Raw genomic sequence first — 14,068 nt, forward strand, 5'->3', positions numbered from 1 at the left:
GGCCGGCTCCGACCCGCAGAAATCGAAGGTCACCTCAGTCCACCACGTTTTCTCCAGGAGCTCAGCACCGACCGGCCGCTGCCTACCTACGCCTGCGTAACGACGCCATGGACAGTTTCGATAATTTCAACGCGTCGGAGAAGGCGGAGGCGTCGGAGCTGCAGCGGATGATCGCCGTGGAGCAGCAGAAAGCTCAGTTCCAGGCCCAGGTTGGTTTGATAACCGGACTAACCTGAATCCACGAAACTGGCCCTGTAGCATCCAGGTCCGCAACGAGTGGGATCACATACCGGTGTTGACCTCAGGGCGGACAGCCTGTCTCCGGGGGTGGGACTGTTGAGACAATATAAGATTCCTCTGCAGTCTGGGCAGAAATAAGCTGTTAGAATATGATGAGATACTCTAGCTGTTGTTGATGATATAACACCCTCATGGCCGGCGCCAGGGTATGTTCTGTACCCGTGCCATGGGGGAGCTGGACTAGAGGGGCTAAGAAAACAGTCAGTTTCACTTACTTTAAATAAATCAGGTTTTTGAAATCATTATTGACCACAGGCAAATGTCCAAAACGTCTTTCAGCACCGGACAGCGCCCATGCAGCCACAATTCATACACTAACACATCCAGAGGCACAGTGTAAAGATAAAAAAGGGCGATCACAAAATTAGAAATGAAATCAAGAATAGTGCAGCCACAATGACAACTGTGTGCATCATAACAGTGCCTTGGTTCTATTTACAAGCATCTTTAGCAAACAAGGATAACTTTGCTATGCATTGGTTGCAATGTTACAGAATAAGTGTCGGTCACAACTTCAGATGAAGACCCAAGTCCCTTTTTTAATTTCAGCACCCAGCATGGCACAGTGTGATACATGGCTCATGGTTTGTTTGTTACTGCATTAAGAATGTTTTAGATGTTTAGAGATCAGTGACAGAGAGAGGCTTGAGTGTGTGAACTCAGTGATGGCAGATTACAGTGGCTTCTACAGCACAGCAAAACAATATATTGTGTAAGTGAGCGAGAGCCAATTGAAGAGCCAGGGAATGATTGGAGACACAAGTAGACCGGGGCACGAAGACTATTTACGAACAATCTTAAATTTTGCACTGAATATATCAATTCAAGCACTTTCAACGGACATGTTTAGTGTTTACATGGACACCAATATTCTGATATTAGTCTGAATAAGACACTGTCAAGTTAACACCATTTTCTGAGTACCTTGACAAGAATAAGGTCATACTCTGAATAAGCTGTAATCAAAATGAGGCAAATGGAGTGTTCTGACCTTAGTCACGTTATGTAGGCATTGTATGCATCTTAATCGCATCATAACGTCCTATTGGAGTTTTTCACAGCATTTTGCAACATCGACATACAGCAATTACCAACTGCTTTGTGACACCTTGGGTTTGATTATAAACAAGTTGTTGGACATACTGTTATCATGATTCATATCAGACTATGCTCTGTAACATCTAAATGATCATAGTAGAAATAGAAAATACAGATGCCGGTGGTTGTTAGCCTCAGTATTTGCATGCACAGATATTTGATCATTACATTCCACAGCTGCACTGGCATTAGTCACTGTGCCAGCTTAACTGTTATTTGGCCAGTGTGTCCCATTACATGTGTAACAAATATCAATTGCTCATAAACACCTGCAGGTTTGCAGCTGACTTAGCTTTGACTCTGTCGTCACAATCTCACAGCCAATGATCAGAATGCCGGTTCACTAAAAACACATGTATTACCAAGGTCTTCAGTGAAAGGGACCAACACATTAGGATAAGACACAGGGGAAAGAAAAAGACCCCCTCCAATGAAGATCAAGTTCTCAAACTCATGTTATCTTACATTGGCAACACATTGTTTGCTGTTTGATAACATAGTCAAGCTAATGTTGTAGGGAGTGACACATAAGATACATTAACTTTCTGATACAAGACACTTGTGGGTAATCCTTTACAAAATAATAATAATATATATAATATAATTTATTTATATGGCGCCTTTCAAGTTTTTAACAATTTACTTTTCTTCATTGTCATTAGAGTCGGTTCCAACACGTGTGCCTGAATTACTCCTGTGCCATTGTGTAGGCGAAAAGTAGAAACGTGCAGAGGTTTGTGTGTTTGATGAGAAGAGTAAGAGCTGCAGGGGTGGGCGAAGACAGAGGTAGTGCTAATTTGCATCTTTATAGATACTAAGCAAATACTAAGTCAAAGGTGTTACATGTAAGTCTGCGGTTGTACTTAATGGCTTGTTCATTGCGTCGGGCAACTGTGACGACGACACTACTGGTTTCCCTTTTCTACTCGTACCTGAGGTGCGGAGACTCCATGCAGTTTTCTCTTTAACAATTACCTCTAAGAAATATCCAACACTGCTGGAAAAAAGTGAAGAAGAGCAGGAAACAGAAGAGTTATGACACAGGTTTCTTTCCTCCAGGAAAGAAAGGAACGTCTTTGTTCCACCTTAATGTTTTTTTTTTTAACTTAATTACCTATGTTTTCTTTCTTCTTTTTTTTTTATCCATCCTCAGTCTAGCTTTGGATCCTGTCACTAATCACCTACTGATAATCCAACTAAAATGTGTTTCTGTGATCTGTCCATCCCCATGAATTATTATCCCCATACTTCTGTTAATCAGCTATATTCCGCTCCTCTTGATTCCAGGTGCACAGTTTCACTGACATCTGCTGGGATAAGTGTATGGAGAGTCCGGGCTCGAAGCTGGACCACAGGACCGAGACGTGCCTGGTGAGCTGCGTCGAGCGATTCATCGACACCACCCTGACCATAACCAACCGCTTCACACAGATGGTGCAGAAGGGCGCTCATTAATGATGGACCACAGATGCCAGCAGGACTATATTAAGACAGAAATAATGTTTTCCTAACACATTGATGGAAGATAATGTGAAGAGGACGTGAATTTTGATAACTTACTGTTTAGACTGATGGTGCTTGAAGGGTCCAGAGTGAGTCATGTAACGTGACCTTAGTGAACTGACACTGTGATCCTTAGTCTACTTAACAAAAAGGGGGACGAGCAGCTTTCCCTAGGCAGAGTTCATTCACCAGCATGTGGATGGAATATCTGGTTTCAGTGACTTCTTTTTATTTGTCTGTTTTAGTGTCGCACCAGTGAAAAAAATCATGTAACTGAAAAAAAGGAGTGAAGATGAGAATTTATTGAAGCATGGCCACACGAATATCAAGGACAGCTTTGATTAATAACATTCATTTCATATATTTATTTGAAACAACTGAAAGCTCCCCATCAAGGTCAATGTCTTGGTAAAACTTTTTTGAAAAACATTCTCCTCTGCTGAAGTAAATGTATCCTGAAACAATAAAAATGAAAATAAATGTACCATAATAAAGTATAACAAAAAAATCCTCATGACATCAGTCTGTTGTCTCTTTCTCTGAAAACGTACTGATTGTCCAAAGGGGTGGGGGGCAATATTGTGAATGGATGTACACACACACACATATATATATATATATATATATATATGTCAGTTATTGTTAAAAATGAATCTTTCTGTTAAAGCTTGCAAAGGCTACATGTAGTAGCACCTGCCAAATGGCTGATGTCTGTTCATGGTGTTATTTCCCTCGACCTGCGACAGACACACTAATATTTTCACATGAATGTAGAATTATATTCTTGTATCAGTACTAAACCACTCCACATGGGCCCTGGGACAACTCCCCTACAAAATGCCAGTCTGGGGCCTAATGTTGATCTAATGGATGTTCCAGTTATATCAATATATTTTAGGAGAATGTTTTTCATTGATACTTGAGACACATTGTTTTCTTTAGTAACACCTTTGTCAGACCTTTGACACCCAAATAACATTTAAACCAATTACTTCATTCAGACATTTTATTTTCTTGTACCTAAGAGTAAATTTAAATACCTGAAATATAAACCAGCTGAACTGAAATTATAACAATAATAATAATAATATAATAATAAAATACAGAAATGAAAGACTTGATAGGGGCTGGTGTAGAGAGAGTGAGTCATCAGGAACTCCTTTCAAAACAACCTACAATTACCTTCTAATGCTGCTCTTCACCATCTCACAAGTATCAGGCATTGAATTGATCAGACAATTAACCGATTGGTCGATCAACATGAAATGATCTATCTTGACAGCTAATGAATCGCTCAAGTCACTTTGAAAGCTATATTGACAATGTGCCGCCTCCAGTTTCCCAGATGGCATCAAATTTACTGCTTTTCTTTTTCTAATAGTTCAGTAAACTGCATATATTTTTGTGTGGGTTTTGGATGAAAAACAAACAGGATTCCAAGGTTCCAGAAAATGATGTTTTTCATTTCTCTGAACGTGAGTGAATGTGTTCGAACATATGTAAAAAGAAAAGTCAGAAACAAAGCTACAGTGTAAAGCTGTTAATATTTTTCGCTGCCCTGAGTGCAGACTTCATGGCAGTTTCAATCCACCCATGAGGCAACGCTGTGTGTTCTCCTGCAAAGTGCACCCGTCCCTCACTCTGGAACAACTCCCTGGCGTATTGCCCCTGCTGGTAGGGCATATACAGGGCAAAGGCTCCCAGACTGTAAGGATCCAGGCCCCATTTCTTTACCAGCCCCCCTGTCCACAGGCTCCTAATTCCTTCTCCGTGCATCTTAACCAAGTCCTCCAGGACCACTGCCATCACCTCCTCCTCACTCATCCCTTGGAAGAGGGTGGAGTCGTCAGAGCAGGTGTAAGATGCCAGGAGGGCCCCTGCGTCTGTGCCCTGGAAGCTGTGGCTGGGGTAGTAGATGAAGCGCGCGGGACGGTCTGTGATGCTCTTCCCCCCTCTGATGCCCTCTTTCTCCCAGAAGCGTTCCCTGAAGCTGAGCACCACCTTGGTGGAGCTGGTGTAATGAGTCGCGCGCAGGGCCTCCATCTTGCCCCAGGAGAGAGGGGGCTGGAAGTCAATGAAGAGGGTGGCCTTGGCTGTGGCCGTAACTAGGACGTAGTCCACTGTCAGGTTGCTTAGAGAGCCTGAATTACCCCGGTCCTGATATGTTACGGTTACATTGCTGCCACTTGTTTGGTTGATCAGCTTGACCTTGGAGTTGAGAAGGATTGTGGAATTTAACACCTGGTAGAAAGCCCTGGGGAGATGGTCGAAGCCGTCAGTCACTTCAAAGTACCTGGGACAAAAACACACCTTTAAAAACTTAATCACAATACATCATTAAAATGTCACTTATCAAGAGTTTCATTGAATAAACCCCTGAAATTCTCTCTGTCTTCCTGAAAGTTACATATTTAGATGTTTTTTTCAGTGAATAATATCTCTTCATGGCCTTAAAATGGCCTGTACGTAACACTGCATCTTTGCCTCCTTCAATAATCCTCATATCTAAGATGCAGATGAGCCCAGCCTGTGTGCAGCTCTGACTCTTCTCACACAAACCTAACTAGTGTACACTACACAATGACAAGCGGAGTAACTCAGACAGACATTGACTCATGATCGGACATGGACCAAACTAAAAAGTCAACATGCACGTCAACTAATTTATATATAACAGTTTTCTGTCTGTTTAGGTCGTTCGTATATCACCTGTGTGTTCATTTTTCTGCTTAGTTCAGTTTGGACTTTTTGATGCTATAGAAAGATGTGAAACGTTATTGATAGCTGTTTTTGGAGTGTTGCTTGCCCGCTCTCCGTGCCTCGCCCCTGCATACATCTGGTCCCTTGTTTTTCTACAAAATCACTGAAACTGGATAATCTCTGCGTGAACATCCTCTTTGAGGTTCTTCTTTTGCGTTGGTTTCCCCTGGTTGTTACAGCCCCAACCTCCAGGTTGATGAGGTAAATTCCTTCTGTGCAGTTCCATGGTGGAAATACTCAGCCATGGTGTTGACTGCAAGTTAACATTAAATGTGACTTAAGGCTACAGGCAGGAGAGTTTGTGTTATCGTTGCCTGTTGAATTGAAAAATATGCTGTCCACAATATGCTGTGTATTCAAATCAGACTGAAAAATAATGCACTCCATGTGTGTTGCCAGACACATAATAAAACAGATCAATTGAATATTTCTCACTCAGTGTTGTCATTGATGTCTAACTGTATGTACAGCGTTTCCAGCAGTGATGAGTGGAAGAGGCTGTTTTCATTCAGGAGGTCCCCAATCATCCTCACGGCACCACGGCTCACTTTGGCCTCCTTCACCAGATAGTCCTGTCAGCAGTCGAATGTAAAATGTTTTTCATTAAAATTCAAACTATGGCCTGTGTGACATTGCTAAGACAATTTCAAAATCCACAAACTGTTACCATCACTGTGTAGGAATCATATTTAGCCAGTATGGCACTGCAGCCAAAGCTCTTTAGGTCATCCCTCACCTGTGCACATACAAAGAAAGAAGGTATTTAAGTCAGTCGTTATCAGTCAGACTTTATTTATATAGCACTTTTAATTGAAAAAAAAAAACATAAACTGTTTTACATAAAAACATGTGTTTTGCCTAATATCTGTTTTGTACTATTTTGTTTCTCTTCTGTTTGTACTTTAATTTAATGAGATGAGCTGTTTTTGTTTGTTTATGTGGCGTGTGTGTGTGTGTGTGTGTGTGTGTGTGTGTGTGTGTGTGTGTGTGTTGTGTGTGTGTGTGTGTTGTTGTGTGTGTGTGTGTGTTTTTGTGTGTGTGTGTGTGTGTGTGTGTGTGTGTGTGTGTGTGTGTTGGACCCCAGAAAGAATAGCTAATGCGTATACTGGTGCTGGTGCTAATGGGGATCCTAATAAAGAAAGAAAGAAAGAAAGTTAGAAAGAAAGTAAGAAAGTCAAATCAAAAAATAAATGTGTGAAAAGTAAATAACAATAACGAATTCAAAAAGATATACCAAATAATAAAGCAAGCTAAAATACAAACAAATAAATAAATGAAATTTAATTGAAAGCCAGACTAAAAAGGCAGGCCCTGGGTTTGGATTTAGAAACATCAATATTTTTTATCTTTGTGCAATAAAACCATATTTATGTGTTTGAAAAGAACAATGATACTGTTGGTGATTATTCTAACAACCTGCAAACATTATGAATTATTCTGAGAGGAAAGTAAACAAACCTTCCACAGGGCCTCACTGAAGATTTGAGCGGCTGACTTCCCCCTCTCGCTTTCGCTCAGGCTGTAGTTCAGCAAACCAGGGTTACTTTTCACATCATAGGTTTTCTCTAGCACTCCATTTATCAGATAGTAGGTGTTGATGTCGTCTTGGATGAAGTGGTTGAGGGAAATCGATAATTTGGAGACAAAGGAAAGCAGGATCCTGTGGGATATATACTGATTATATATATACTGATTATATAAAATAAAATGACCAGTGCTTACAGCAGCAATGTCCACTTCTTGAGTCAGTGTAGCGGTGTTACCAATTACTCACAGATGAAGGCCTGTTTGTGTCCAGCTGACAATTGTAAAACCCAAATTTTGAATTTTTGAATTGAAATTTTGTAGGGGGTGCCATTTTTTCACTGCATTTCTGACGTGTGTGATGAGTTTTGTGACTTTTTCGATAATATTTATCTGTCTGTCTGCTTGTGTGCTTGTAGTGGATGGGCAGAGGGGGACATTTAATTATGTGATTGGGAAAATTAAAACTCCAGGACAACAGAAGGGGAAAACAAAGTATGGGATGCATATTTGATAATTTATATCATATAAAATATGTAATTTATATCGTTTAAAATCATGGGGGAGAGGGGAGGGGAGCTGGCTCATTAGCATTTAAAGGAACAGGCACTCAAAACAGGTCACTCTGTAGAGGGCTGTTTTATACAGGGTAAAAGGGTGCTGTTTTATATGATCCTTGTGGTATTTTGACCAAAGTATGTTACAGACATTTCATTAAGACCCCAAGGAACCATATCAACTTGTGGTAAAATGGGCATGCTATGTCCCCTTTAATGTTGATATTTGATTGTTATGATATTGAACTTTCTTACTGCAGCATGTTAAGCTTTGTCCTTGCAGTCAACTACTTTTACGGAATATTTGACAACTACTGAAATGAATTTGTTGTGAATGCCCTCGTGGTAACTGTACTCAAATATTGTACTTGAGTGACACTCACTTATGAAAGTTGGGGATCCTCATGGCACCTAATTCTGCATACCAGCCCTCTCTTCTGTTCCTGAAGGTCTCCACACGTCCTCCGATACGGCCACTCGCTTCTATTAGGGTCACCTTGTTGTCCATGGGGACACAGAATCATCATGTTAAACACACGTCTACACAGCATACAATAATTTCAAGGATTCAAGGAATTAATGGGCATTAAAATACAACCTGTGCATTTCCAGAGAAAGAAATACCTGCAGGCATCAACATCCTGATGTTCTCCAATCAAAATGCACCAGACAAACTACAATGGTGTTCAGAGCGCATACCTCTGCCAAGTGCCAACATTCGTCATTTGGGACGTCATTTTAACCGAGGGATTGGTTTCATTTATTTGCTTGTCAATGGTGTTAGATGGTCAAAGTAAGTCAAAGTAGTCAAAATGGACCATATTCCACATTTTTGTAATGCACTATTTATATCTTAGTTGATTTTATTTGTGTATTTCAACTGAATGATGGACTTCAGTCATTGGACAAGTGGATCGTAAGTTATCAGAGAAAAAAGTTGAGCAAATGTTAGCAGCAGATTGGCTGACAGGCTTTCTAGATGTCCAGCATAGAACACTTCATTAATGCATCTTTATAATGCAAAACTGTTTTATTTAGTGTTTTTACAAGATTTAACCTCTGGGTATGTTTGTTTTAAAGCAGGGGAGACCTCTATCTATCTTAAAAACTTCCTGAATCATTAACAATGAGTAGATTCTAAATGGCCTATATTTATATAAACCTTTTTTCTAGTCTTTATGACTTTAAAGTACAGGCTGTTGCTATTCACCCATTCATTCATACAGTGCACCTATGGGCAGCACTTTTTCTGTGTATCTTGCCCAAGGACACGTATGTAGATGTGGAAGACTGGGATCAAACCGTCGACCTTCTGGTTAAAGGACGACTGCTCTACCCGCTCATCCACAGCCGCCGTAACAGGCCACAAAAGGTGAGAACAAAACAAGCAACAGGTGAGAACAGGTAAGACAAGGTAATAGCAAAACAAGAAGACAGTTAAAGTTAAAATCTTATCATCACATATAGCTGAGTGGGACAACACTTCAACACCTGTGGAAAATACCATTGGATACACACACGCACACACAAACATGTTTTTACATGTATCTTAGTGAGGACACTCGGTGGCATAATGCATCCCCTGACCCTGACATCCCCTGACCCTGAAACAGTCCATTAAAAGTGGGTCAGAAAGTGAGAACCGGCCCCAAATATCCTCACTTTCCCAAAATGTTCTCACTCTGTAGGTTGTATGCTCAGAATGGTCCTCACAAATCTTTGTCTCACAAAGTACACAGACACACACACACACACACAGATAGATCAAGAGGCTGACTCAAGGTTTGATTACCATGTTTTCATGCTCAGGTCATTCTTTCATCACCATAAACACATTTTACCTTATGGCCAGCATCTTCTAAATACTTTGCAGCCGTGAGTCCTGCAATGCCGCCACCGATGATTGCCACATGACGGGACGTCTTCGTGGTGGGGAGACCTGTATTCACGATATCGAGAAGCTCACTATAGTCTCCGTCTGTGAGGCAGTCGTTCAGAGGGTCTCCAGTGATCCCACTCACAGCAATCACCACCACCCCCACTAGAACCAGAGGAACTGACGGAGACAGAAAGTACCAATTCATCAAGGGGGATTAATTCAAAGGATCACGAGGTGAATAAGGAGAAGTGAGGGGCCTTTTAAGACTCTCATGAATAAGAGTATGTTTGTATGTGTTTATGTATCTGTTTTCTTTTTTCTTTATGGTGTATGTCTTGCTATTGGGTCTAGAGCCTGTAATAAAGTTTATCATATTCAGACCTTTAACCACTCAGACTGAAACCTGCTCAGCTTACAAACGTAGTCATGTCTCTCGCCTCTAAGTACAACCCATGACAAATGACTGTCTGCACATAAATGTTGTGGTCATATTGCATTTTGCAATAATTCACTTATACTGTAATGCTAATTTAGATTTTTCACTTAGACTCGAAAGAGACATTTCATAATTTATGAAATTCCAATAGCTGCATTGGGTTTTTAGACAGATATTCCAAAGTGCTTGCTCATTGTGGGAACTGTTGGGTTTCTCTATAAATTTTAAGGTCTTGACCTTATTATGTTATGATTTGGCTCCTAAACTTGAACTTAACTGAATACCTTTTATTAATTCAGTCTTCTTTTTGCCATGGACTTTTTTTTTGTGAAGCACTTTGTAACCTTGTTTAGATAGGTGCTGTACAAATAAAGTTATTGTTATTGTTATTATTATTACTATTATTATTATTATTATTATTATTATTATTACAATACATTCGAATAATTTTTCTTAGCAAAAAACTTCTAATAATTAAATATAAATATGAAAATATCAAATAAATACACAAAATATATACAATCAGCTATGCAGTTCTGCATTATTGCACAAAAGGAAACGGAATACATTGAAATATTTTTACTAAAGACATTGAAGTATTGCACCAAATGTAACTATTAAATTAATGTATTATGTCTTAACATTTTAATACTCACAGAATTTACACAGTGCCATGGGAGGGATCATCTTGAGGATGGAACTCCAACGTCTAGACTTGTTCCCTGTGCTGCTGCTCCTGACACTATAAGAGGGAAATGACACCTACCAAAGACACAGAATTGAATAAGTTAAATGGATGATGAACTAGTAAAACTTGAATATCCACCTGATCTCAATAAACTCGGACACACATACATTAAATCAGATTTAAAACGAGCAGCACATGCAGAAGTGAATGAGAAATGAGATTTCTCTCAGGCCACATTCCACTCACCTTTATCAATGGTAAATTCTCGTACGTCATCATAAACCTCTGCATGGCTGAGGAGAAATGAGCAAGTCCTTGATAAAGCTTCACTTCTAATGCTGTGTCCCCCTATATGAAAGCAACCTGCAAAACCTGGACGCGTGGTATGTGTGAAATTGCACACAACGTCATCTTAATGAGGGGACCGTGTGGCTCCTCGAGACTTGAGTCTGGAAATATTTTCCCACACCGGCTCCAGAGTCAATCATACTGAACAAATCAGATTAGTGAGCTTCTACTAGTCATCTGCATACCTCGTTTCCTCCATCTTCATTCATTTCAATATCTGACCTGAGAGTCAGTGGTATCAAAAGAAATGCCTAGTTCAAATTTAAAGCTGCAATACATCCCATGAAACAATCTACACTCAACAGCAGTAAATGTTTTCAGTTGCTTTAATTTAATGTCATATCATCTGTAATGCCATAACAAAGCGGTTCCACTAACCCACCTCCGTCTGTGTCCAACAGGTAAAAGCACAGCTTTCAGATGCTGCAGTAAATTAATGCAAAAGCAGGATGGTCAAAAAGAAGCAACGTTTCATTTTCCTGACAGCATCAGTGGCTGTATGGTGGTGATTCATATTCATAGCTAAATGCTGAATAAACACTTCTGTAGGAAAGGAAAGTGAAAGAAATAAAGCAAGTCATTTAGAACATACATTTTATTTAATTGAAAGACATGTCAAAAACCATAAGGGGCATGAAGTGTCTGGACTTCCATTGCTCTGCTGACTTATGCCACAGCCTGGTTTGAACTGCAACAGTTTCTGGTTCAGCAGAAAGTGGGAATCCTTCACCTGATCAGCAGGTGAGACTATGTCACAGGCTGCCAAACTATCAAGCAGTATAGGAATGGTGTGTAGCTGAATATGATTCTGTTATCGGGCAGGTTTTAATTTCACATTTTGTCAGCATAAGGGGGAAAAGACTGAGTTGACTGAACCAATGAGGCTTGTGGAGTGAAATCATCCATGTTAATGAACAATGTGCGTTAAGCTGCTGCTCTCACAATGCCCGGAGAAATGAGACAGGGGTCTGAGCTATAGTCAGTTCACAGGGTCTGATGATTGCAGGTAATAAATATATATATATATGACCCCCACTGTCTGCATGTCAAGTTTCAGGGGAATTTACTCCAGTAGCAGTACCATGGGTCACCATACACACACACACACACACACACACACACACACACACACACACACACACACACACACACACACACACACACACACACACACACACACAGGGTCATCCTGAACAAGAGTGAGGTGAAAATTATTTGTCACCGATTGAGTTTTTTTGGGGAATAATATTCAGAGCAAGTTCTGAAAGAAAATTAAGCTGACTTTCCCTTTAATTTTCTTAGAAATACATGCATGTATATATATAATATTACATTTCATTTAATGTTTTGTGTGGAATGCAGCTCCAAGGACCTGTACCGTAACACCGCAAATAGACGCGCATTGATTTTTCAAGCTGCGTTTGGCGCTTTTATACACAGTCTATGGCTTAGCGTGACCGCGGTTCTCACAAACCGCCGTGCCGACGCTCGGAGTTACGTCACTATACCGGAAGTAAACAAAGCGGACCGCAGTGTTCGACGTCCCCCGTGCTGTGACAGCTCGTGCAGGTGAAACGCAGCTCTCTTGTTTTTTGGTCTTCTCGTTGAAATGTGTGTGTGAAGCCTCCTCACGTTGCTGTTGTTAGCTAACGAGTCATATTCTAATGCGACCAGTCTTAGGCCACAAACTACACAATTTAAGGTTGTTATGCGCTTTGGCTGATTATAACAAAACACGTGACATTATCACAGACTTCTGACAAGTCGACAGCGTCTTGGCTTCACTTCGGGATATACTTGACAGTGGAAGAAACTATTATGTCTCTAATATTTCGACTGCCCCTTTGACATCTAGTCCCTACCCTCGTCTAATAAACATCATGTAACGGAGTAGGTCTTACACAGTCAACAGCACATTGAAGTGGACATTGTGTTGTTCGGGGTGGATTAACCTGTTGTCCAGAGGTTGTTTGTAACGGGCTCAGTAAACTACGTGAGGATTAACAGGTTGGTAGAAGCGGATTCTTGTCATGTAACAACTGACTTGTAAAGTGTCACATTTCTCTGCGGGGTAGCAAACAAGTTTGTGTGCAGCTAACGTTAGCTAATCCCCTCACCAAGCTGTTTGGGGTCGTTATCACGGATAAAGACAAATTAATACAAGTGTGATTGAACTGAACACTGGCTGAGGAGAGTAAAACCAGTAAACATTGGTCAGACATCGTGATACCGACGTTAGCTGCTAGCATAAACATGCTCGCAGCTTTATGAATGAAAATGAACTGGAGGTCGCTTGTATTTACACCATTGCTTTTTCTACGGTGGCATGTCAACATCTCTGCCACAGTCAGTGACATGAAGCAGCCATAACACCATAACTTCAGTTATATAGATTGTCATACTTCAGTCGTTAAATGAGATGGTTAAAGATCTGGTAAATTAATACATTACATATTACTTTACATGTCATTGAATTGACGCTTTTATCCAAAGGGACTTGCAGTAAGTGCATTCAACCATGAGGGTACAAACCCAGAACAGCAAGAATCATGTTGGTACAATTAGTCTTTGTTGGAAGTAGTATCGGCTGATCACCGATCACAGGGTCTATGTCTCTGTTTATACCACTGATTAACATGCCTGATCCAAGTGACAACTGAGGATCGAATTTCTCTTCCCCGCTCTGTAGACACTAAAGGGCTGAATGAGCAGGACACACACATTAACTTTCTGTGACTGTGTGGAAATCCTTTCACGTCACAGATACAGTAGATGACGAAGACAGGCATTAATACCAGAGAGCAAGTGCCGGGCTGTGACAGGCTCTCACCTGGGAGTCGCACACAGAGGACCTCAGTAGAGGAGCTTATATGCAACCCAATCAGACAGACCACTACAATCCCCGCTCTACATGCAAATAAACATGCCCATTACCCTGTTTGCAAAGATGAAATTTATTTAAAAAAAAAAAGAAG

At 40.6% G+C, this 14,068-nt stretch overlaps 3 protein-coding genes across 4 annotated transcripts in view; 2 read left to right on the forward strand and 1 right to left on the reverse strand.

Moving 5' to 3' along the window:
- On the forward strand, window positions 1–3,418 carry timm8b (translocase of inner mitochondrial membrane 8 homolog B (yeast)). Its single transcript, XM_035154160.2, has 2 exons — window positions 1–209; window positions 2,686–3,418. The coding sequence occupies exons 1-2, from the start codon at window positions 108–110 to the stop codon at window positions 2,851–2,853; spliced, it is 270 nt and encodes an 89-aa protein (XP_035010051.1). The 5' UTR covers window positions 1–107; the 3' UTR covers window positions 2,854–3,418.
- Window positions 3,419–4,093: 675 nt separating this feature from the next.
- On the reverse strand, window positions 4,094–10,759 carry il4i1 (interleukin 4 induced 1). Its single transcript, XM_035154158.2, has 7 exons — window positions 10,714–10,759; window positions 9,584–9,798; window positions 8,126–8,238; window positions 7,120–7,321; window positions 6,329–6,397; window positions 6,097–6,233; window positions 4,094–5,194 (listed from the first exon to the last, which is right to left on the reverse strand). Exons 1-7 carry the CDS (start codon window positions 10,742–10,744, stop codon window positions 4,426–4,428), a joined length of 1,536 nt encoding a protein of 511 aa, XP_035010049.1. The 5' UTR covers window positions 10,745–10,759; the 3' UTR covers window positions 4,094–4,425.
- A 1,869-nt stretch (window positions 10,760–12,628) lies between these two features.
- The window catches only part of snx19b (sorting nexin 19b), a 33,666-nt gene continuing 32,226 nt past the window's right edge, over window positions 12,629–14,068 (forward strand). Inside the window, exon 1 of one of the 2 annotated variants that reach the window (XM_035154474.2) lies at window positions 12,629–12,662. The gene's annotated coding sequence lies outside the window, so the exon portion shown is untranslated. Of the gene's footprint in view, window positions 13,101–14,068 lie in introns of both variants that reach the window. The other variant, XM_035154473.2, reaches the window with a different exon arrangement.

This window comes from Hippoglossus stenolepis, chromosome 4, assembly GCF_022539355.2.
Source record: "Hippoglossus stenolepis isolate QCI-W04-F060 chromosome 4, HSTE1.2, whole genome shotgun sequence".
In the NCBI taxonomy this organism is placed as follows: domain Eukaryota; kingdom Metazoa; phylum Chordata; class Actinopteri; order Pleuronectiformes; family Pleuronectidae; genus Hippoglossus; species Hippoglossus stenolepis.